We start from the raw sequence: 25,413 nt of genomic DNA, 5'->3' as shown, positions 1-25,413 counted from the left end.
AGCTAGCACATTGAGGGACGCCAAGGCTACAGAGCAGTCTATACAGTTGTCCCAACTCCTAAGTTCTCTTCCCCTTTTGTATAAGCACTTTAGGAGGGTGGTACAAATCAAAAATCTACTACATAAGAACTCTGTGTTGTTTACATGTTCATAGTAACTTTAGGCTCAGGTGCTGAGCCAGGACTTATCTACCCCTTTTCTTGGCTTCACTATAGAGGATTACTCCTGTTACTGTGAGACCATAACCCATCATCCCAGTTACAGATACTGGATTCCTGAATATCAAAATTGAAACAACCACAGCAACAGCTCCTTTTGCGTTCCCCAACACCTAGAACAGCCACAAAATCAATTTACTGTGTACAAACAATGAACCATAGTATCGTAGCCTCATAGGAAAATAAGTTGTCAAGCCATAGATTCCAGTTGGAAAATACTGTGCAAGCGAAACAACGTTTATTTTGCAGTTAAATGATTCAGCACATTGTGTTTAGCTTCTAGTATTGGAAGCTCATCTTGGAAACTCAGTAGAGGATTCGAGTTCTTATCCCACTCTGAGCTTTACGCTCATAATGTATATGCCGAAATGAAATGGAGCGGAGCCTAGGGTGCAATGACAACACTAGATTCTTGAATGTATGACACATTTAGATTCAATATGATCATGAAGAGGAATGATCTATACCTGGAGAGTCAGGGGACTTGTGTGCTTGGTTACCAAGAAGTTGGTCAAGTTCACAAAGTATGCAAGGGCAGAATTGAATATTAGATACCACACTATGCTCACATCATCTCTTGCAAGAGCAATGGCTATCCCAACCACATTCTCTTCCATAAAAAGTGCCGCAGGAAGAAGAATCACACAAGCTACAGGTCCCATGTACATGAGGAGGTTCATAGAATTTAGCTTTTCCCTGGTTAAAAAAATTGAACATAATGTAAACCAATATCGATAAAACGTACTGTAATCATTCAAATCATTAGATATTGTAGAGTGTTGGTTCGTTACGCTTCAGACGACAGCAGTATCCCTTGAAGAACTGACTTGAGCGCCCGTGCTGCTGTTGCAATAATGCACATCATAAATCCAAAGAAGTGAAAGCTCGGCTCTCCCTTCACTCATGTAATAAACAAAAAGTGATCAATATCATTCATTTCTCACAAATTGAACACCAAATTATATGTATTGAATATCCCATAGAAAAGAGCATTATCTTATGCAAGCTCCTAGAAATTTTTGCATAATAACCCTGGGGATACAACCAATATGAGAGTATTAGTAAGTTATATGCAATAACTTATTGTGACCAATACGTTATATGTCAACAACAATACGAGTAGTATCTCATTAGTAGTATGTTATATGTGATAACTTATTGTGACCAACACATTATAAGTCATGTTACTCTCAAGAGTAATAAGATATCACAATAATTTAAACACGTGATCAATCGTGAGAGAAACGTTGTATACTATAACTTTGTTAAAAATATTCATAGTCACCCGTTGTATACAAAGCATGTCCCTTCACATAAACAAGTAGAATTAAAAACTTGCTTTACTTAGGGTGTTTCTTTTTTTGTTTTGATATTTTTTTTTCTACCAAAGGTAAACTAAATTACTGTAAAACACAATGTACATTAAAACTAAATTAATATCTGGAAATGAGCTAGGGTTAATTACGTTCTTACCCCGCTGGCAATAATAACGCCGGTGACGACAGGTATAAGAGTTACGTACGTGAGCCAGCCCTCCTTCTTGAGAGTCATCAAGTACGCGAAAACCGCCGTGAAGAAGGGCGTCGTGGCGCCCACCGCCTGGTTGAACGACACGGCCAGATACCGGAGCGAGATGTTGCCGCCGACGACCGACAAACAGAAGATGAAACCGAGCGACGATATCTTCATGAACTGGACCCTCGACCTGATGCTCTGCATGGGAACCACCTTGAGCCATGCAATGGCAATGTAGCTCAAGAGAGAGCAAGCCAGCATATGGCAGAGGGTGAGGAAGATCGGGTACTTGAAACCGTAATTTGTTAGGAGGAACTTGTTCAACAGCAGAACTCCGATGTTTGAGGAGTACCATGCTGTTATCAACCCCACGGTGAAGACCCGGCTCGACGCCATTGTTGATGGTTTCGATTTCGGGTTGTGTTGTGTTGATCAGAAGTTGGATGGAACGCTGTTACAATTTGGAGCTGTAAATGGAGGTTGTGGTGGAGGGAAATGAGAGAAAGGAATTGATGGATTATAGGAATGGAGGATCTGAGGAAGGTGATGGACAAGAGAGTCTGGACGTAGGTTTTGAGCTTTATGCCTTTAAAGTCGGAGGAGCTGCGTTTTGTTTCCTTACGTTTTCATGGTTTTGTTACATTTTAAATATGTAGGTTACCGACCATTTTATGGGTTACTTTTCCTTACCATTAGATATGTGCTTTTTTCAGGTAATCGAACTATGAAAGGTGGTCAGGATTAGACTAGTTTATGCCTTTATGGGTTCCATTTCCCTCTAATATAACTCAAAAAAAAAAAAATGTAGAACAACCTGCACTCATGCACTAATGAAATTTGTGTTCTTGTTCATGAGTAAAATTTAAAACGAAAAAATTGCAAAAGCTTTAATGCTAATACAGCCAGTACAGTTGACTAGCTTTCAATTGATCAGAGTTTTTACTTGGTTTGGTGATTGAAGCTACAAGTTTACCATCTAAAAAGCAGCATGCTTATGCAATTATGTTAAGGTTCTAAAGAACAGAAATCAAATTGTAATTACATGCACAAGTTGTGTCCAATCTACTCAAAAAAGGGTGTGCATTCCATTTCTCCAGTTTGTGTCCGAAAATTTCATCAGGCTAATGATCCTTGTCTAAAATTTCTGTAGATCTAATTACAAATTCCTTGATGCTCTCTATTCTCTTCAAAAGTAGAAACACTCGATAAAAACAAACAAAGCAGAAGAATGACTGATGAGCGGCTGACCACATCCCTGAGTATGTGGCATGTGGACAATTTGAGCTTCTAAGAGAGGAAATAAGGATAAGGAAGTTCTGAGGGAACCTGAAGAAAACGATCAGGGTGACTCCCTCCACTCTTCACCAGCATAAAATGCATTGTCCCCAAGCTCTTCCTCAATTCGAAGCAACTGCAAGAAACATTGTTTATCAGTTTCAATCATGCTTTGCATTACCAAGACAAGGCTGCATATCTAATACATGGCAGTAACTTATGTAGCCCAGACATGGTTCAACCTCTATGGAAAACTGACCATATGGCTCAAATTGATCTTTAGATGACTGCGAAAATGTGCCATAAGTAGCAGTAGGGAGTATAGAGACAGGGTTAAGTTAATAATTAGATGGTGAAGACCAGTCAGTTTTTATTCACCGTCATGGATAGACTTTGATAGTATATGTGTAGATAGAAATGTATCCCTGGACTATGCCATACTACAACTTGTTTTGACTAGTTATCACAGGCTGTGGAAGAAAAAGAAAAAAAGAAGAAAGCAACCGCCACCCATGATATATGTAAAGGAAAATATAGTTCACAGTTTCACACACTCCCAAATAAAGAGAAGCCTCTAAAACACAAAACTGAATCATGTGTTCCTTTAGTTGCAAGAATATATATATTAAATGCTACCTAGTGTAAAGGCCTTCTAAATTACTTTGCTTTTTGTTATAATAAAAAGCTGTTTCTTTTCAAGAAAGAAAAAAAGGTAAGCTGTGAAGCAGTCGAGGGACAAAGAATCGTGGACATGATTACGTGAGTATGAAAGCAGACCTGGTTATATTTAGCCAGTCGCTCGCCTCTGCAAGGAGCACCAGCTTTGATCTGACCAGTAGAGAGACCAACAGAGAAGTCGGCTATAAAGGACTCTTCAGTTTCGCCACATCTATGAGATGCCACCACTCCCCAGTGGGCATCCTTTGCCAGTTTAACCACTTCAATGGCCTCAGTCACAGTCCCAATCTGGTTAATCTATATTGAACCACAAAACGAACAGTCACCCTATCTTAATCTCTCCTATTATTATTAAGTTTTTTTTTAAAGTAAGGACAGCTAAAGGCACAGAATAAAAATAAACACTTGGATGAAAGCATCGTAATACAAACTAAATACCTTCAAAAGAAGAGCATCACACGTAGATTCCTCTATTGCTTTCTTCATACGTTGTGAATTTGACATTAACAAGTCATCTCCCACTACCTGCAAAAACCATTCAACAGACCAACAAATTAATTTATACATTTGAGATCCTTAAGTACTCGGCCAAAAACATTTGCAAGGGTCATCAAATTATTTCTGTAAGTCATTGGACATTGGGATGATGATGTAGGATACAACCAAATGATGGTAAAATAAGTGCAGTTGCCTCCATATAGTTTTGTCATACATAATCCTCTGTAAGGAGGGACCAAAACCAGAGTATTCTCTGGTCAAAGATAAAGTCAGGGAAAGAGTGCCCAGGCAACTGGAACCTTTAATAAACTACCAAGAAAAAGGGCCAACCTGACAAATTGCAAGGTTAGAAAAGCGTTTAGTGTGTTCCCAGTCCTCCTTATCAAATGGATCTTCAATAGATACGATTGCGTACGCTGAGACATCAAACACAAACAAAGGGAGAAAAGGGAAGAGAATGTTAAAATTAAAAATAAAAAAAGGAAAAAGAAAGAAAGAAAACTAAAGAAGCCGAAAAAGATTGAACGAGTTTCTAATGTACCAGTACAAAGTTCACTATACAACTTAATCATATCTTCTGCAGTCTTAAAGTTTTGCCCTGACTTATTTGGTGATTTGTAGTCCAGGTCATACTTCGTACCTGTATCGTGCAGAAAGAGAATGTGAAATATCAATCATTAGAGCCACCTGCGTCATATTACAGGTGAAAATCCCAGACAAACCTTATCTGGACAGAGATGCAAGAACTGAAATGCAATCTTAACATTATCATAGGCATTTGCTTAATTTCTGCAACAATAAGTGTACAGACAGTACAGTCTACACATATCAACGTCTTCTCAAGGAAAGAAAAGAGATATATTCTGGTCTTTACCATACTACAAAAGTTATGGTTCTGTAGAGAACATAGGAATATTTAAGTTCTTTATCTGCTTATGCAACTAAAAGATCATGGTTGAGGAAGATCCATTACCCATGCAGAAGTCTGTAGCAGCAACATCAATTGCTATTTTTATCTGGTCATTATAACCTGTTCTGCCGATGGCCTCTTTTACAAGATCCAAGCCTTCAGTAAAGCTGCCAACAAATATAGCATATCTTCAAATACAACAATATGATTATTATTTAACAACAGGAAAATACAATTAGTTAAGAAAAACTCAAATAATATTGTACGCATTTAAAGAACTTCTAATATGATTTACCTTTCGAAAATAGCCTTTTCATTTTTTTTTTTTCAAAAGCAGTTTCAGCCTTTCTAGAGAGGAGAAGGTGATCCACATGAGGTATAGAAATTAAATAACATGACATATCATACTAAGGAGGACTTGCCTGGAGATGTTGGGTGCAAAACCACCGTCTTCACCGACATTACAACCAGTTGAGCCATACTTCTCTAAAATAACAGCCTGCACTTTTCATAACAATAACAGCAATCAATATAGAAGGACATGCTGACATCTTCATTGGTTCAGAGGAAACTCTATCTTTACTATTTTGAACATTTGAAATGGACACTATGGAAAGCTGGATATTGTGACTTCACCATGCAAACCCAACGCATTTCCATGCATACCCAAAGATTGGTCAGTCAAGAGTCAGCCATGAAGTGCCATGGAGAATTCATTTCGGGGATCACAACAATGACTTTATGAGCACATAGAAGCATTAAATGATTTGTAAGTTCAGAGTTTCCCACCTAATACTAAAGAGGAACCATAACAAGCTACACAATTTGACTTCCGTTTCCCTTACAATTTCAATTCATGTGAGTTGCAAGTGAAAGACAGGTGACTACTCATATGAAACAAACAATTGAACAAGTTTTACAAACTGGAGTATTTTATCAGGTCACAAGGAGCATTATGCCAAAGGTCACTTCAAATTTGAACAGTTCAGACAAAAAGATATACCTTCAAGTGATGATACGTTTCTGATCCCATTTGCAGTGCCTCCTCAAACCTGTTAGCTCCAATTGGCAGGATCATAATTTCCTACATATATAATGATGTCAATACCAGTACTCAAAAGAAAAAGAAAAAAATTGTAATTTTGAAATAGCTTTCCACAGATAATACAACCCCGAAATCAGAAAAGATGGTAACTTAACATTAAAGCTTACCAGAGCATACCTGAATGGCCAGACTATTCCCAGCACGCTTGCCTCCACTTATAACAGTGAAAGCAGGAACAGGCAGGGTCAGGGTGTTTCTTCCAGAAAGGTCAGCAATATGTTTGTACAGTGGAACCTGCGGTTTACCTCTTCTCAGAAACAATAGGATGTATATAAATTTCAGCATATTTATGAAATTTATAACTTAAACGTGCCTCTTTCTGAGCAGCCCCAGCTTTGCAAGCAGCCATCGAAACAGCCAATATGGCATTTACTCCAAGCTCACCCTGAAAGTTGAGTTGAGAAGAACCATGACACTCCTCCAAAAGATGAAAGAATCAAAACTAAATACTCTAGTTTTCATTACATTAACGACAACACACAAAGGAGTAGTGTATCCTGTGCCTAACAAGAAATTCATATAATCAAATTTCAGCTAGATTACGATAATAGATGTTTGTTACAGTTATAATCTAGCATTTCAGCTACGCAGAATTTAGAAATAATAATGCAAAGATGCTTATAATTTGCCATCATTTTATAGATAAAAGAAATGCATTTTTTTTTTGGATCATCAACATATAACAATAACTAATACTCGACTAGCAGCTCAACTACATTAAACCACACAGCAAAACAAGAGTAATAATTCAGTACCTTCTTTTCTGTCTTATCCAAGTCTATCATTGCCTGATCAATCTGCGATTGAAGCGTAGGATCCATCCCAACCAAGGCTTCAGATATCTTCTCATTCACATTCTTAACAGCTTTAGTCACACTACTTCCAAGATACAACTTCTTGTCCCCATCTCGCAACTCAACAGCCTCATACCTAGTTTCACCACTGCGATTCCGCAAAACAACAATCCTTCTTAGAATCTTATACTATCTCAATACTCTACTCTAGTAAATTCTTCGCAACCGCAATAACAAATTCAATTTCTCAATCCAACAAAGCATTTCCACAATCAAAGTACAAAAAGGAAAAGCTTACGCTCCAGTAAGATCGGAACTGGGAGCCGAAGCTCGGAACACTCCTTTGTTAGTATGAAGATCAACTTCAACAGTAGGAATTCCTCTGCTATCGAGGATCTGCCGAGCTTTGAGCTTCGTTATCACTGAAGGAATCGCCTTCCTCATATGATTCGACTGCAGATTATTCATTTCACAGCAAGAATCAAACACAAAATCGACCTAGAAGCTTCGAATTTATATCTCCTTCTAAAAAGTCGATGCAAATTGCAAGAAATCAAAACGGAAAATGAGAGAGAGAGAGAGAGAGAGAGAGAGAGAGAGAGAGGGATTACGATGAAGAGGACGGGATCGGGGGCCTTGGCCCTGACGGCGGCATTGACGGCGTCTTCGATTTTGCGAGAGAGCATGTGATTGTCCAGGTACTCTTGGACCGACATTTTGCTTCTTTCTTCTTTCTTCTTCTTCTTGGTTTTCGGTTTGAGGTTACAGGAGAGCTAAACCCTAGTTTTGATAGAAGAGTGAGAGAAATGAGATGCTTAAGTGAAGGCTGGAATTTTCTATTATGAAAATATTTAGTCGGAGAGTGAAGCAATCGGAGCTCAGCTGCCGGGTTTTTTTATTTATTACTGGCAACTGGGAACCGAGCATTCCCTTTCTCAAATGCAGACCTAAATTATTTGCGTCATCAGCTGACTACAGTGAAACGCACCGTTTCGACTCCCACCTACTTTTTTTTTGGCCTTTTTTTGTTCTTTCTAATTATGTTCTTCACTGCCTTCATGTGTTCATAATCATAATATTTAGACCTAAATTAGCAAATAAACCTGCCATACATAACAATATATCATTGGAAAAAACTACCATCCCTAGTTCCCTATAACAAGTTGGAATGGTGCACTTCAGGCCTCGGCAGCTGATGGGGTTTAGGGTTCAGGAAGAAGATTACCCGGATTATAAATCTAGGAAGGAGCAATAATTTGAAACATAAAAGGAAGGTTGAGATGCTAGCATTTGAGATGTCTATGATCAAAACGAAAACATCAGAAAGTACCTAAAAGAAAGTGCAACTATCACCTACTAAATCCATTCTAATATTTGGATATTTGGTCATGATTTATGTGATTCTTACAAAGTTTGTTTATGTTGCAACGTAATGCGACCATAATGCAATACAAGATTAATCGAAGAGAGGATGAGATGGATTCATGGATATAAACACTAATTTCAGAACCTGTGGTAAACTGGTAATCACTCAGTCATATGTATGTTATCGCATAAAGTGCTCACAAGTACATATACAGAATTACAAATACTACTCTTAGGCTACCACAAAAGCACTAGATGACCCTGTAAAGTGGCGAATCGACCCAACTAGGCTCTTAGAGGCACCAAAATGCCTTATTCTGTATACGCCGGGAGTTGCGGACTGAGGAATTCTCCATTCTATGGTTGCCTGACTTCTAGTACTGAGTTTGGAAGGTCTTGACCACTTAAAGCGCAGACAGAAATCATCGTCATCGTAAGCTGGAACCCAAGTATCCTTTCCATGTAGAATCTCCACAAGGGAAAATGTACCTTCAGTCATAAGGTCATTACGAGGACAAGCCGACCAGAAGGTTACTGTTACCATGTCATGACCTCTCTTAAAAGTAGAGTTCTGAGGCACATCCGAACTGCAATCCCCAAAACTGACACCAGGAGGGGTTGCATCCATCACAACCGGAGTAAGCAAGCTTATTTGCCTGTCGAGCAGATCTGGGGGTTGTGGACCTGGTGCAACGGGTTGGTCACTGATGAGAGCTTTAGCAAGCTTCTTGAACTCCTGAATGTAGGCACTTAGTGTGTGTGGTCCATAGAGAGTGGATGCACCCTGGGAAGTTGAATGTGTTAAAGAAACGAATATAGTAGTGAAACTGGACCAATATTGTACAACTTTACAGAGCTTTTATCAAAACGATATTTTAACTGTAACCAAAGAAAAAAAAATGAAACTTATAAGAAAAATAGTTAATCACTTCCTACCTCCCACAAAACAGTTATTAGTCTATTCCAGTTACCGAATAAACATCTGCAATTTAAACTCCCTATATAAACATATCCTGATGTTATGGTAGGTAACCTTTCTTACGAGTTTTCTTATAGTATGATTTTATGATTAAAATTCGTCTCAATTACTCCAAACTAGAATGTATTAGCAAGTGATAGATTCAAGAAAGTAAATACTCACCTCATATCTCTGCACCTCATACTCTTCAAAGGTTGTGATATACTGAGAATAAGTATTAGTCAATCCTGCTAGCACAACATGAATGTTTCCACCATGACCACCACTAGTCAATTCAGCTTTCACAGCATCACGGAGCCGTCTACCAGCCATTGTCGTAAATTCTGTTTATAAAAATAATTCATAAAAACTGTAAGGACTCAAATAACCATGTTCGTCAGTCCAAAGTAAGCTCTGTCCAGAAGCAACTTCAGCTTATGGAGAAGGACAATGATAAATGGAATACTTCATAGGAAAAATCAGGACGTTTCTTCAACAGCATACAAATCATTCACTGTAAGGCCACTGACTATTATCTGAAATAACTGCTATCCATAGATTGCTCTAAATTTCTAGAACATAAATCTAGACAAATACTGTAGTTATTCAGACTTAAAAATCACTCAAAAAAGTTAAACATGAATTCTTAGGATTTATTTTATTAAATTAGCGAAGAAGGAGAAGCAGGAATACTACCTCCAGGTACACTGAGAATGACAAGCTGCCCAATCCGGAAAATCTGAATTGGAAGTATTGCAGGCTGCAAAAAACAATGAGGATCTTTAAGGAGACATCACAGTAGTCCAAAATATATTAACCAAAAATATTTATGCCACTCATAGAGAAAACATTTCTCTTCAACTGAAACAAACAGGTAAAGGGACCTGATACAAGTTCACGAATCGAATGGCAGTAAATTCATGCCTTATCATTAAAGATCTTTGGATTTACTATTGCCCATCAGATGATTTACCTGACAACTTCCCAAACATCTAAAAGATAAGTGACCCAGATACATTGAGTTTTAAATAGTTTAATTGAGATACTACATTGATCTAACCATTTTACGAGTTTTATATCCAGTGACATCATTGTGAAATGAAATACGTCAAATAACTGCAACCTACCGCCCAATCATACGGTTGCTTCATTTCACCAGTATCAAGCAAGATTGGCTTTGGACTCTGACAATCAACCTGTTCCTGGCCTGGCGTTTTGAGCACATTGCGCACCAATCTCCAGAAAGGATTTCCCTGATACCATGCAAAAGAGTTAATCAGTACTAAGGAAAGAGCATAAAACATGCACCTTGGTAATATGGCAAATAAATGTTACCTTATTATCCCCTTGTTTGAAATCAAAAGCTCCAGGTCCGTCAGTGGTTCCAGCAGCAAATCCAAATCCCATTGCAGCAGGACATGTCTTAACCACCTCAGAACCTCCCCCCTTCTTGGGAAGGGCTACTTCAAGTTGCGAGAAGTCGATGTAAGTGTGGCGATATTCAATCTTCCCAGTCAACTGTTCAGATGCTTTGTTGAAAAGATCCACAGCTTTTCTAAATTGCCTCTCGCCAATAATACGTGTACTTTCAAATTCATCTGGGTAACTGTCATATTATGCAATAAAAGGCAGTTAAGTATTCATACGAACATCATACAGATATATCAATAACTAAAGGTATATAGTGCAGAGATTTAATACCCCGGTCCTTGGCCATAGCATAACTCATTCTTCCCACCACAGGTGCTGTGATTGAAATCACAAGGTAGCCCAGTATCTGTGCAGAAAGCTCCTAAAACATTTGGGCTCACATCACCACAGTTTGATTGACAAAAGGCAGATACAAATCTAGGCTTGTTAGCCTGCCTTAGTACACCCCTCACACGTCTTGCAACACTCAAGGACCTGGTTGCTGGCGTACCAGGAGGAGACTGAAAGGACGCAGCAAGCTCCAGTAACTCATGGTCTGCCTCAGAAAGAAAATATTAATAAACAATTCTTATGGCTCCCACTAGTAGAAGTATTGTGATGACTGGATGAAAACCTAGTAAGCAAAAGAGACAATCTGATCTACACCCCACAGTTCTGGACATGCACTGAAACTCGTCATATGGCATGCATTTGCACCAAAGTTCAGTTCAGTCAATGTGGCATGGCATATGTTTGCACGGTATTTCACAGCACCAGGTTGATTATATATATCGAGCCATAAAGTCAGACATCAAGCCATTATCATCTTATAGACTAGTGGGTTAAGAATCACCGAAGTCTAGAGCAAGAATCCCAGATATATGGAATATATCATTTAGGTAATATAAGGCTCATCTTTAATGCCGTATCTATATTTCTGATGCATTTTTAGAATCTGCTAATAATTCATATGGCTGCATCAGAAAGAAAATATTATTAACACAATTCTTATGGCTCCCACGAGTAGAAGTATTGTGATGACTGGATGAAAACCTAGTGTGGGCAAAAAAGACAATCTGATCTACAATCCATAGTTCTGGACATACATTGAAACCCAACAAATGGCATGCAACCAACAAATGGCATGCATTTGCACCAAAGTTTAGTTCAGACAATGTGGCATGGCATATGTTTGCACGGTATTTCACAGCACCAGGTTGATTATATATATAGAGCCATAAAATCAGGCATCAAGCCACCATCATCTTATAGACTAGTGGGTTAAGAATCACTGAAGTCTAGAAAAAGCATCCCAGGTATTTGGAATATATCATTTAGGTAATATAAGGCTCATCTGTAATGCCGTATCTATATTTCTGACGCATTTTTAGAATCTGCTAATACCGGCATCATTATAGCTAACAAAAAGTAAAACATATTGGAGAACATGGTGAAATATGAGGATTTGTTCTATCCTACGCGAAAGATATTGGCCCATAAGCACTAAGATAGTTTACCTCTATAATTCAACTCTACCTGAAGAGTCTAAGCCATCATAAATAAATTCCACAGTAGATAAATGCAGCTAGAAGATAACTTACGATTATCATGATGGCCAGAAACTATATTTGACACTCTACGAGGGATCTCGTCAGCGTCAATATCATCAGAATTTGCACTTTTACCGCCATTCTCCTCAAACCAGTCTTCCATAAATCGTGCAGCAGCACCCTTATTATCCCCACTAATTAATGAGTTTGTCCGACTCATAGAAGTTCCATGAGTTGCAAACCAATTGAAGCTACCCACTGGACCCCATTGATCATCAACAAACTTCAGAAGAGTCATTTCCTTATCAACATCATATTTGTATTGACTGCGCTCTGCTGTAGGATTATTCAGATAAGCACTAGGACTACGGTTAACCCCCGCATCTAAGATTTCTCCTGTAAAAACCAAACTTACATTAGTAAATAATCACCAATAGTTGAAACCAATAAAAAAGCTGCAACGAACCTCCCACTTACCCTTATTAACAAAAACTGATCCTGGTGCAAGATTTTGATGGGCTTGAATAATGCTTTGCTCAATACCATCAACAAGGGCGTCAAACGACTGACGCACAAACCCTAGAGATGTCACAATATACACAATATACTGAAGATAACCCCCTGGACCAGCGTGAGTGTGAATTCCACTAATAGCTACATTCTTCTCAGTGTATAGATCCCCATACCTGACAAGAAACAACACAGTACCCAAAAAAAACTGCAGAATTAGCCACATTTGTAAACTTCGGTATTCAATTCAAAATTTCCTTCACTAGAATTTGGAATTTCATAATTCTAGTCTCCAATATAAATCAAGGTGTGGCCAATTTCATTAGATTAAGCTAATTCACAGCTAATATGAATTTACAAGACAATTTGTTCTGAAAAGAAAAAGAGATTAGAAACACACAGTACCTTGCCTTCAACCTCTCAATGACTTTCAATTTCACAAGCTGCGAGGCCATGCAAGCATCAAGGTTCACAAACACCACACGGTTCCCCTGCGGCTGCGCCACCACGAACGAGCGAGCCCTCAGCCTGAAGTGAACTCCGGAAGCGATCTGCTCCGCGTTAGCATACCCCATCATGTTGACATCAGCTGCCGGGCCGGTGATGTCATAGCTCCCGAGCCCAATCAAGTAGCTGGAATCGCACACCGCTCCTTGAACAGCGCACAGAGCCAGTAGAATTGCCAGTTTGGGCCATAAGCCTCCGTAGCCTAAAACCTCCATTGCAGCTCCACAAAACGAAACGATGAGAGCTTAAATCATAGTATCAGTCAATAATGAAGAAAATTGGAAGCAGTTTTTGTATGAAATTGGAGAGAGAGAGAGGAATGAAATTGGAGTCAAAGGGAAGGAAGTTAGCGGGGAAGGGAAGACGGGGAGGGTTTAAATACAATTTCTTTTTTCAGTTTGATTCCACGTGGCGGTTTGGGTGCATGGAATGTCTGTGCAACGGCGGTTATTGCTAGGCTGACTTTGAGGCTTTGAGCTACTACTCTTGTTTGGGACTGGTAGCTGGAATATATAACTGGACAAGGAGTAGTGGAGTGGGGTAGAAATATAGAATTAGAAAGTTCTAAAAATATCAAGGAAATTAAGCTGAAAAATCACGAAAGTGCACGACTGCATAGATTCACAATACTATCTGAGTGATGAAAATCATACGATTTCTCCACATAAATAACTTTAACACGTATGTTTGATCACTTTGAATGACTCTCACATATGAATGATTAGAGTACACTATGTACTTAACATTGTGTATTAAAATTTTTAAATTATATATGGGTATTATCTTATCAGTTTTCCCATACAGCTTATGTCGTGGTTCGAAAGTCCGACATTTTTAATTGTTTTAAACAATTTGACATTTTAATCGGGAAAATGTCTCAACTTGGGCTTTGATGGATGAATTAAGATTTGTAGAAAGTAAGCATCAAGAAAAAAATATATAAAAGAAATGAAAGGAAACACTTTCCTAAATGGGGGAAATGGGACTTAATCATTTCTTGCGTTTGAGAATTGATCGATGCAAAAGAAATGAAATACTATCCTAGCTAAATAAAGGGAAATAACACATAATCCTTTCTTGCATTTGAGATGCAAGAGAAAATGACGAAAGTGGTTCATTTAGTATTGTAATCACTTTCTTATTTTCGAACATTTATTACTCACAAGTATTTCTCTACACCAAGAAGCTCGAAAAAGTTGAAACACTAGTAGTGTTCAACCATGGTAATTGCCATAATTGCCATACACTTGGCCGGCATTCCCGGCAACAAGTCAGAGAACGAGTTAAAGAACACGAAACTTCTGTCCATCCTTCGCCGGAGATTCTGATACATACATACAAAACTGTCTGTTTCAACTCTCGACTTACACGAACATGATTGAGCTCACTACGGCACGCAAAAAGCAAGGCCTCGCCTTGCTTCACACTGGTTAAACAAAACAAAAGCTGTAATAGAAGCTCATGTTTTGCCAAAAACGGTACTGCAATTAGGAAAGATCGTGGAAATTCTGAAAGGGCCCTCTTGATGATTTGATTCAAGGTACAACTTGGACATCATCGATCCCAATTCCTAAACAAGCACTCTTCCTCATGCTTAATGGAGTCATTCTCCATTCCTTAGGCTGCAAGCCTAAAAAATCTCAGCTTGAACTTTGCAAGTCTCCAACACTGTTTTGTGATTGAAGCTAATTATAACTGAGATTACTTATACAACAAGTCGAATAGAAAGTTTGCAGAAGACATCTGTGTGTACTGTGTACTGCAAGTTTGAAAATTAAGCTCAACATCTTTGTGGAAATTTCTTGGCAATGCGACATTAATGCATATATACATAGAGTCTGAGAACAAATATTTCAAAATCTCAACAGCAAAGCTCAAAGTTATAGCAAAGTTCGATCCACAAACTTTTCGAACCCAATATCCTGCTTTCTTATCTCAGTCATCTATCTAGCTACTATCCAGGTTATATTGTCATTGTTCTTGCTTTTTGTTTTTGTTCAGCTTTAGAGTACTAATGAATCCATGAAGGCATTGGTCAGAGCAGAATTAAGATTATAATAAGGATTACTCAACGCCTGCAACAAGTAACATATTCAAGAGTCACCAACAAGCTAATTCAGATTACTCAAACTGGACAACTAGGCGCAAAGATGTGATGAATGAGGAAACAGGTTGGAGTCCCTGACAGTAGCAAAAGTGCACAGTTTCATGAAATGATGCAAGATGAAAACTCATTCAACTATGAAGTAGAAATGGTTTTCTTTGAAAGAACAAAATCTTGAAAAGTCTCACAGGTCATACTAATGAACAACAGGCAACTCAGAATATTTCTGTCACGAGTGATCAAATAACCTGCAAATTTAGAACCATGAATCAGAATTGTTTTATATAGCAGGAACCAGAAGATTTTAAACTTGGGAATTTTCTTAGCATAGTTATTCATGAGATGAAAACTCACCTCCTTGCCCATATGGCAATATGTACAAAGTGATCCACAATGTAAGTACTGATGGGAACATTTCGATTCAAAGATTGGCCGGAGATATCGGTCTTACAATCAGATTGTTAGTTACCATGAAAACTGCTGGTTCTCTTTGGCATTTTCATCCCTAGCTATCCTGATAGGATTTGGGATCCATGACATCGAATTTAGCATACAGGCTCTGGTGAGCTATTGGGAAGGGATGAGGGTTCTATCAGTGGTATGTTTAGGATAAAAAAAAAATTATACACAAAGTAAAATGAAGTCATGAAAACCTTCATGCATGGTCTGATCTCTAGCTGCGAAGCTCTTTGGCTGGGTAATTGGATCGAATTGTACGCTGTCTCGTGTCTGTAAAGAGTGCAATATGTCTGCTCATGAGATTGGACAAGTTGGTCATACATTGAGTTTAGGATATCACTATTTGAAGAACCCACTGAATGCATCAAAGAAATTAAGAAAGGCTGAAGGAGGACAGACATGGCCTACTGAAACTGTCAAACTGAGATTTTTGCCAATGTAACAGTGAATAGATACACTTAGTGGCCTTTGGTCTTTTTTTTTTTTTTGAAAGGAAGTGGCATTTGGTCTTTCGATTAGTTAGAACTTGGAACTTGCAACATTGCTCACTGACACTGTATGTTTATGTTGGAATTACATTGTTGTTCAAATTACTTGCCACAGAAGTTCGCTACAATATATGGCTAAATCCTAAATCTGAAATGTATATGCCAATGTGTTTGACAAATTTCGCATGCATTTTGATTCTAGCTATTTTGGGTGCTTATTTAGCTAATGAATGTACTAGTAATCTCTAATTATTTTGAAGAACTGTAATTCCATATCATACTAATGCAACTTAACTAGTAGCTAAAGCAAACTTATCAGCTTATAACCTCATCCAAGTCTGATGTTCAAATTCCCTGGCCAGAGATCAATGCAATTAAAATAATCCAACATAACAAATTAAAAACTGAATTTTTGCTTCTTTCTATTATTGGAGGCAAACTAGTGGAGCATAACAACCTAGCCATGAAGCCATCACTTTCACATTGCAAAGAGTGAGAGCAAATTCTCTTGGCTACAGATGCAAGCTTATACCTAAAAATCCAGAACCAATTATCTAGAGTGGAGCCTCTGAGGCCATCTGGATAGGAGATACTTCAAGAAAATCTTCTAACTTCATTTTCACCAATGAGAGAAGAGATGAAGATATGAGAAAGATAAGGACACACCTTGTCCCCAAACCTCTATAAATACCCACCACAATTCCTGCTAAACAGAAACAAGCAACACTCAGCATTCTAGCTTTTCTATCAAAACACTTGCTTCAGTTCAGTTTTCATTTTTTTTCAAATGGCTTCTTCAGCAATGGCTCTCTCCTCCCCTTCCCTAGCTGGCCAAGCAGTCAAGCTCAGTCCCTCCACATCTACTCTCTTCGGTGAGGGCAGAGTCACCATGCGCAAAACCGCTGCCAAGTCCAAAAATGTATCATCTGGCAGCCCATGGTACGGCCCGGACCGTGTTAAGTACTTGGGCCCATTCTCTGGTGAGGCCCCATCTTATCTCACTGGAGAGTTTCCCGGGGACTACGGTTGGGACACTGCTGGGCTATCAGCCGACCCCGAGACCTTTGCCAAGAACCGTGAGCTTGAAGTCATACATTCCAGATGGGCCATGCTTGGGGCCTTGGGCTGTGTTTTCCCGGAACTCCTATCCCGCAATGGAGTCAAGTTCGGTGAGGCTGTTTGGTTCAAGGCCGGAGCCCAGATATTTAGCGAGGGTGGGCTGGATTACTTGGGAAACCCAAGCTTAGTTCATGCCCAAAGCATTTTGGCAATTTGGGCTACTCAGGTCATCTTAATGGGAGCTGTTGAAGGCTACAGAATTGCCGGTGGGCCTCTCGGTGAGGTTGTCGACCCATTGTACCCTGGTGGGAGCTTTGACCCATTAGGACTCGCTGAAGATCCAGAGGCATTTGCAGAACTTAAGGTGAAGGAGCTAAAGAATGGGAGATTAGCCATGTTCTCTATGTTCGGGTTCTTCGTGCAAGCCATTGTCACCGGAAAGGGACCAATTGAGAACTTGGCTGATCACTTAGCTGACCCTGTTAACAACAATGCTTGGTCATATGCCACCAACTTTGTTCCCGGAAAGTGATCGAAGTTAAAGAGTTGAGAGGGGGAGAGTGACATTGTGTGCATGTTTGTCGTGACATCAATGGAGATTTATTTTCTTAAAATGTGTCTATGCATATGAGTACTTGGTTGTTGTGACTGGATAAGCACTACAATGTATGCATTATAAACGCCAATAAATAGCATTTGGCTATCAAAGCCACCCCTTAGTAAAGGTATTGCAAAACTCACTGAATTTCCATGTTGGTACTGTTCTGTATTAATTAGAACAGGAAGGAACAAAGGGCTGGTTTATCAGTAGTGGCCTCGATATTATATTATAGGAATCAGCTGTCCAGGAGCGTGCATAACAATTCAACGTCTCAGTCCATAATCAATTCCAAGAAGCTAGATGGTTATTCTCATATCAGGACCAGCATAAAGCTTGGGATTGAGTACAGTTTTCCTTCTAGTAGTATGATTTTAAGAATTCATTATCAAGATCCTGACACTTTAGTAGAACTGCTCAATGCATCCTTTCAAAGAGGGCAGGAAGAGCCATCCTGGATCTGTTTTATCATAAACCCAAGTGGAACTGTAAGAAAAAAGAAATAAAAAATAAAAATAAAAAAACAGAAGCACAGAACAAGCGAGTGATGTGTGAAGTGACTTGGGATATATTTAAAGTTTTATACCAGCAGTACGAAGATTAACAGCAAACATGCATGTATCCTTAAGTTGAGAGACAATCAAGTACTGGAAACTGCAACAACTTAACTTCAGAAGGCTAGGGGACAATTAAATCAATTCCGGAATTAATTTCTGTCAATGACGCCTGCCTTCTTTCTAATCATATAGCACGACAGATACTTCAGATACTTTTCTAGATCAGTTACCAAAGCGAAGCGCTCAAAATCCCTTCCAAAGATTAATTGACTCATATATAGGGGCGGCCCGTTTCGATTAATGACTCCCTTCAACAAAACAGGGATCTCTTCCTTGTCAAGACCAAGAGATTGAAGGAAATCCGTCGCTAAATGAAGTCCCCACATTTCCTTGACATTGTTTACATCAAGATTAAGGCTCTGCAGGAGATCAACCACCAGATAAAGTTGCCACATCTTATTAGTGTCATCCACGTCAAGTTCAAAGTGATGGTATGCATCCATAATCCTTTTAAAATGACCCTTCTTCGTCTGCATCTCCCTTCCTTTTTCAGTATTCGGAGCTTTCAATGCCTTGAAGAAGCTTTCTTGCGCAAGAATTTGCAGGTTCCAGATGTCTTCTTGCATTTCGCTTCTGGCATCATCTATCTTTTTGCTGTTCGTTTCTGATGCCCACAATATCCACTTCAAAATCTCGTCATCCAGATGAGGGTTCTTGAGATGAGCTTGGGCCAAACACTCAATCTCTCTATCATCAACCTCTTTCTTTCCTTCTGCCATGCACCACTTAGACATGTCTTCCTTTGCTTCAATAAGGGTCTTTGGCCTCTTTTTATTGTCAGTGTTCAGTTGCATCAGCTCTTTTACTAGTTCTTCCATCTTCATCAACTTACCATCAAGTTCCTCCATTTTATAAGTCGAATCATGAGGAATATTGTTTGGTTGCATTTCGATACCTTTGTCCCTTTCTGCTTCCCCGAGAGTCTTCAGCGTCTTCTCTTTTGCAGCTTTGTCCTCCTTGTCAATTATCTGCTGTTTCAGTTCTTTGAAAAGGAGATTCATCTTCTTCAGTTCACCCTCAAGCTCCTCCATCTTCTTGGTTAACTCTTGAGGAACATTGTCTGACTGCATCTCCATGCCTCCATCCATTACCTCAAGTAATGTGCTCATGATCTTTATATTCAGAACTGTATAGGATTTTTTATTTTTTATTTTTTTTTATGATCCTTTTCTAAGTAAGCGAATAACCTCTAACCCCAAAAGAGACCTAGATGCAGCATTTAATTTTTAAACTATTCAAATCACTGATAAGAAACATGAACCTTAATTTGGTACCATAGTTTTAAACTTAAACTTTTTTTTTTTTTTTTAAGGGTTTTGGAACCCAACCAAGCTAGGAGGCTCAACCTTACACCCGGTTTCAGTTATTTGATTGAAAAAAAAGAAACCAAAAAAGTACATAAAAGGAGAGGGGGACATAAACTAAAACCTCTCCCAAAAAAAAAAAGAACACAAAAACCTGTGATCTACTAAGGACAAAGAACAACGAAGAACAAATTCGTTGATGCTGCTGCCTAATGAATTGCAAATCAAAAAACTAATATAAGATCAGAAACTAAAACAATAGTTGGGAAAGCCTGCTAAATCACGTGAATAAGCTGTAATTGCACAAGGTGGACATGAATCCCACCAATGAACTCCCGCATTGTCTGCACCAAAATTTGCTAAGCAGTGCAACGCTGTTACCCTCCCGATAAATATGAGATACTTTAACAGTCATAGTAGTAAGAATAGTCCGACAGTTAAACCATTCAGTAGTGAAACGCCAAGGAACATCTATTTGAAATGAAGAAAGAAAATGAATCACTAAAGTAGAATCACTTTCAATCCAAAGAGAATGTCAACCTCTCTGCGAAGCCATTTGAATGGCGTGAATGACCGCCTGCAGCTCAGCTTCTAATGCAGTAGCAATGCCAAGATTTTCTGAAAAACAACCTAAAACCTGACCCAAATGATCTCGAAAAATGCCACCAAAACCTGCCAGACCAAGAGAGCCACGAACTATTCAAAATTCAGCTTTGTTATTGTTTCCTGGTACAAATAATTACTCATGAGCAATTGGTATGTTATTTCCTGCTTAAATCGAAGCGATGAAGATGATCGAGCTGAAGTTAAGTTCTTACCTCAGATAAAGACTAAGACAAAATTAAGGATCAAACAGGAAAAGCTTAAAAATATTTAGGGACCAAAATACGAAACCAAAAATACTACACATCCTTAAATTCTTTGCCAAAAATAATAAATAAAACCTCTTAAAATGTCAGATGCAAATACAGAATATTGACCTGAGAAACAATTAGGAGTTCAGGAGTCCTGAGTGGAGTTTTTCTAAACAATTATAAGAAAGAGAGAAATACCATACACAAATTCTGTTCTGTTTTGAGAGCTTTACCAATAAAACTTTACTTCTCTCAAGGGTGCAGCAGTACTACGAGTTCTGAATCACCAGGTAGTAGTATTGCAGAGATGAGCAACTCCCAGCGATAAAACTTTGTTAGCTACAATCTGCTCTGAATCACTCGTAAATGCCCATCATCCATGTAAATTATGTAATGACTCACCACTTTAAGGCTTTAAGCTTTTCAAAAGGGAAGTGCTTTTTCTTTTTCAAGTGCAACAGGGAAACTACTTAACAAAGAAGTTTGCTGCGTTGTAGATTTCTGATTTCTCTTGAAATATAGGACTCTAATTGTTGTTTGGTTTTAGTGATCAAAGCACATTGCCAAATTTATTTCTACAAGCTAGTAGAACAAATTGACGAAAATACATGAAATCAAATAGTTAATAGATAATCGAAGCAGGACTGAGCTTTGAACTTTCTGGTATGCTACATGTACAAAGGTAAAGAAAACATAAGACTACTCCAACAGAAGACAGGGTCAGGTGAAAGTAATAAAAGTAAATCATGAAAGCAAGAGTCACTTGGGAGGCAGAAGTGCATGTTATTGCCCACCGTCCACCATATTAGCTTTCTGAAAGTAAGGTGTTAACTTAACCAGGAATAAATAGACAGTCCTGCTATGATTCACCTGCAGGTTTAAAGTGAAAGTACATATGAAAGGCAAAAAATCCTCTAGTTTTCTCCTTCTGTTGTGCTTCGTTGTATATTTTTAGTGGAATGCGAGTTCCTGGCTTTTACAATTAAAAAGGAAACCTCTTTATTTTCTGGTTAATACTATCATTTTCGGAAAGGAAAAAGGATTGACCTGGATTTCTGATTAACTTGTTAGGTTCTTGACTACATTTTCCTGCTCAGACTAGTGCTTTCATCTTACTAGTGAAGGTGAAGATGTAAGGATTTCTGGTCAATTTGTTCTGTATTCAGTAGTTAATTTTAGGGAGGGGCTAAGGAGAGCCTAAAATATGAACATCTTAACGTCATTATGCAAATAATGACTTTTGCTAGCAGTGCAAGACTATGCAAAGCTTTATATACATAAGCAGTGAATTGATTCCAAAAAAGTTTGCCTAGTGAGTACGTATGCCACAATATTTGGAACAGAAGAAGAAAAGAGCACTATCACAGTTTTCACTTCCAAGGCACCTAAGACTCTGCAAATCATCTTTTGTTTCGCTAAAATCCTGCATAGTGATCATACCATTCAATACTTCATTTCCTTCTTAATTAAACACAAGGAAATCGGAAAACACTAAAATCTCCATCAAAAACGACAAGATTACTAAACTAACAATGGAAAGAGTACAATTACAAAAGCAAGAAGTACCTAGACTCTCAGTACCTCAACACACCTAAGTACCTGAAACACTGTCAAAACGTAGCAAAGAGATACACCGACTTGTGCTAGCAATAAAAACAAGATTTCTTAGATTCTTGATACAGTAGGGCGAACAAGCTTTCCAGTTGTCCAAGGAAATACCAAAGGGTGCAAGCTTAGGCTAAGAAAAGAACTAAGCTTAGGCAACAAGTAAACCAAACTCTTGCTTAATGGAGGCCATAGCTGAAGAACATAAGAAAATGCAAAGCCATTTATCTCAGATATTCCAGTTTGTAGAAAATCTAAGCATTATCCTTGTGTAATCAGAATACAAAAGTTTCTTTACTGTTCTTTCGGCTGCCTTATAAAAGCATCGGTTAAAGCAGAATCACCAGCAATAGATGCCACTAGTACACGCAAAACCTACATCAAGCAAACAACAGAAGAGACAATTGTAAGACCAAGGATTGTGTTAATACAAGTTCTTAGAAAAACATTACAAACAATAACTCACCTCCTCCTTGCCAACTCGCACTATTTCCTCCTTTATGTCATCCAAAGGAACCTTCAATTCATTCAAAATCGAAAAGCCAAAGATGGGAGATATAGGCCTTACAATAAGCTTGTCGGTTATTGTGAACATGGTCGGTCCTTTCAAAAATCCTTCAGAACTTTTATCATTCATCAATTTGAGATGGAATGTGTACCTCACCTGAGAAGGAATGAGGGTTTTATCAGTAACCAACACATCCTCCACACCGTTAGGGCGACAATAAGCATAGTAATATGAGGCCTCAGAGCCCTCCTCAATTCCCAAGAGATGGTTCTCGTAGGAAAAACCAGGAAAAATTCTGGGATTCAGTAGGTCATTTGAGTTCAAGCATTGCTCATCACCAAGATCTTGGACACTCTTGTACAACTGATCAATACATCCTTTCCAAGACGAATTTTGCATCTGTTTTAATATGAATCCTAGTGGAATAGTAAGGAAACTGAAGAGTAAATTAACAAACTTTTCCCCTGCTTCTGCAAAACAAACTATCTTCCTTGATTTGCTGACAGTAAGCTTCACATAAATCTCTTCTTCTTCCTCAATCACAGTCTTCCCTTCCATTAGAGGTTCAGTACATGTTCCTGGATCAGATATTTCAGTGATAAAATCTGGTTCGGCTTTATGCTTAAGTAGAGTTTCAGTCAACGGTGTCTTTGACACAAATGAGCAGATAAGCAAATTCAAAACCTGGAAAAGATATAAGGTCAAAATGAACAGCAATGCAACACAAAGACAGTTAACCAAATAAAATGGCAGAAAACATTGAATTACCTCACTAACACCTATATTAAATGTCTCTTCAGTAATGTCTCCATCCGTGACTCCAAGCTTGCTTAAGAAAGAAAAGCTTGTACCGCTTAAAGGAGACAACACTTGTAGATCATCAGTAACTATGAGTCTGGCTAATCCCTTTACATAGATGCCATTATATTTATCAGCATGGGATGGACTGGAGAGGTGATACTCTCTATCCATGCATTTTCCACAGTTTTCACAACGAGTGCCTTTATACATACTTAATAGATTACCTTTATATTGACTCAATAGATATTCATCTTCGGAGACACCTAAGCAATTCCAATCCGGGCACAGAAAGTACTTTGTGAACTCACCATTGTCAATTTTCAATTTGACGTCCTTGCAGCGAGATTCATCCGCATTACGAGGAGATAACAACTTGTGTCTACACACCTCATTGTTAAATCGCTGAACATCAATATTCCCAACACTTGCATACAAGTTATTCATGCACCCTATCTGCACAGGCACCGATTCTACTGACTGCTTACTGCCAAGCTTGATGATTGTTCCCATTGGGAAAGTCAAGAAACTGAAGAGGACATCAAGAAAATCACTAACACACTCTACAAAAATAACTTTATTGCTTCCCTTGTGCACCAAGGCCTTCAAGCTGACAGTGGTACCGTCCTCAAATTTATCAGCCATATTGGATAGTAATCAAGAAATAGCAATATGGCTCTGTTACCCACAACAATATTAGTTCTTTACCTGCTTAAACATGCAAAGGACAATAAAAATATAGTTTCAATTTGCATCATAACGTTCATACATAGTTTGATATATCGGCAAATTATAAGCAGATAATGAGCCTAGCTCAAACAAATCATTCCCTACACTCAACACAGGGTAGAAATGTCACACCCCAGTCAAGGGCACAACATGTTGCATGCTAATTTGAATTTGCAATATCTTATCAGCAGTGAGAATTCCTCCAGTCACCAAATCAATGTAATGTAATCGATTTAACTGTTGATCTAGATGCTTAGAAATTTGAATTTATCAATTTCTTAGTTTATGGGTATCATCCTCTCACAATGATTTTGCTAATTCACTATATGGGTACAATTGTTTCAGATGTTGATCCGGTGGGACTAAACTGATCAATTTCAGTATTTATTCTTGTGCGCATCATATAGTCCTAGTCATTATTTTTTCTTTTCTTCTTCATTTTGTCAGTCTAATTACATCAAATCAAAGAAGTTTTTATGAAACAGCAGCTAACTAAGAAATCAGTCGAAAACATAATTAAATAAATAACAATGAAAATGAGTTGGCAATGAGCAAAGGAGTACAGATTCGAAAAATAAAAACATTTCAGACTTACTGTAATATCAAACATTATGAATGTAGAATAATGAATTATTATAGCCACTGAATATATCAGTGAAATTCAAAAGAGAAAACAGAATGTGCAGATCAAACCTGGTAGCCAAGTGCAAATGAAAATCAACAAGGAAAAGACAAAGTACCATGAATAAAACTGGTTTATTTTGGGAGCTTACCAATTTTTGAAATTATACGCCTGCTTAGCAATTACTTTGAGTTCTGGATCTAGAAGAGGAAAACACTACAAGATACTAGGCACTGTTTGAGAGATGAGCTTTTTGTTTGCTACAATCATCTCTGAATCACTCTCAATTTATAAAAGCAACATAAAATGGGGAAAGCGCTAGGTAAAAAAACTTTTTTTTGCCACAATCTGAATCACTAGGTAAGTAGGTAGTAG

The 25,413-nt window shown here is 38.3% G+C and overlaps 5 protein-coding genes across 5 annotated transcripts; 1 reads left to right on the top strand and 4 right to left on the bottom strand.

Annotated features, from left to right (window-relative positions):
- Window positions 1-184: 184 nt before the first annotated feature.
- Window positions 185-2,129, bottom strand: LOC101292585 (probable sugar phosphate/phosphate translocator At3g11320-like). The gene is made up of 4 exons (XM_004295681.1): window positions 1,692-2,129; window positions 1,010-1,113; window positions 686-914; window positions 185-331 (listed from the first exon to the last, which is right to left on the bottom strand). Exons 1-4 carry the CDS (start codon window positions 2,127-2,129, stop codon window positions 185-187), a joined length of 918 nt encoding a protein of 305 aa, XP_004295729.1.
- A 631-nt stretch (window positions 2,130-2,760) lies between these two features.
- LOC101312130 (cytosolic enolase 3-like) lies at window positions 2,761-7,897 on the bottom strand. Its single transcript, XM_004294184.1, has 13 exons — window positions 7,605-7,897; window positions 7,292-7,446; window positions 6,955-7,129; window positions 6,513-6,584; window positions 6,317-6,433; window positions 6,098-6,178; window positions 5,517-5,593; window positions 5,158-5,261; window positions 4,726-4,824; window positions 4,515-4,600; window positions 4,125-4,211; window positions 3,786-3,983; window positions 2,761-3,144 (listed from the first exon to the last, which is right to left on the bottom strand). The coding sequence occupies exons 1-13, from the start codon at window positions 7,707-7,709 to the stop codon at window positions 3,073-3,075; spliced, it is 1,428 nt and encodes a 475-aa protein (XP_004294232.1). The 5' UTR covers window positions 7,710-7,897; the 3' UTR covers window positions 2,761-3,072.
- A 575-nt stretch (window positions 7,898-8,472) lies between these two features.
- Window positions 8,473-13,626, bottom strand: LOC101311549 (neutral ceramidase-like). The gene is made up of 9 exons (XM_004294182.1): window positions 13,192-13,626; window positions 12,754-12,962; window positions 12,328-12,672; window positions 11,018-11,282; window positions 10,652-10,922; window positions 10,444-10,569; window positions 10,013-10,076; window positions 9,500-9,660; window positions 8,473-9,142 (listed from the first exon to the last, which is right to left on the bottom strand). The coding sequence occupies exons 1-9, from the start codon at window positions 13,506-13,508 to the stop codon at window positions 8,591-8,593; spliced, it is 2,310 nt and encodes a 769-aa protein (XP_004294230.1). The 5' UTR covers window positions 13,509-13,626; the 3' UTR covers window positions 8,473-8,590.
- A 3,436-nt stretch (window positions 13,627-17,062) lies between these two features.
- Window positions 17,063-18,011, top strand: LOC101297707 (chlorophyll a-b binding protein 40, chloroplastic-like). The gene has a single exon (XM_004294219.1). The coding sequence runs from the start codon at window positions 17,132-17,134 to the stop codon at window positions 17,933-17,935; it is 804 nt and encodes a 267-aa protein (XP_004294267.1). The 5' UTR covers window positions 17,063-17,131; the 3' UTR covers window positions 17,936-18,011.
- Window positions 18,012-22,327: 4,316 nt separating this feature from the next.
- LOC101294834 lies at window positions 22,328-24,375 on the bottom strand. The gene is made up of 3 exons (XM_004294210.1): window positions 23,658-24,375; window positions 22,848-23,573; window positions 22,328-22,756 (listed from the first exon to the last, which is right to left on the bottom strand). The coding sequence occupies exons 1-3, from the start codon at window positions 24,330-24,332 to the stop codon at window positions 22,676-22,678; spliced, it is 1,482 nt and encodes a 493-aa protein (XP_004294258.1). The 5' UTR covers window positions 24,333-24,375; the 3' UTR covers window positions 22,328-22,675.
- Between the last annotated feature and the right edge of the window lie 1,038 nt (window positions 24,376-25,413).

Source organism: Fragaria vesca, linkage group LG3 (assembly GCF_000184155.1).
Source record: "Fragaria vesca subsp. vesca linkage group LG3, FraVesHawaii_1.0, whole genome shotgun sequence".
Lineage (NCBI taxonomy): Eukaryota > Viridiplantae > Streptophyta > Magnoliopsida > Rosales > Rosaceae > Fragaria > Fragaria vesca.
This window is presented reverse-complemented; position numbering and strand designations above follow the sequence as displayed.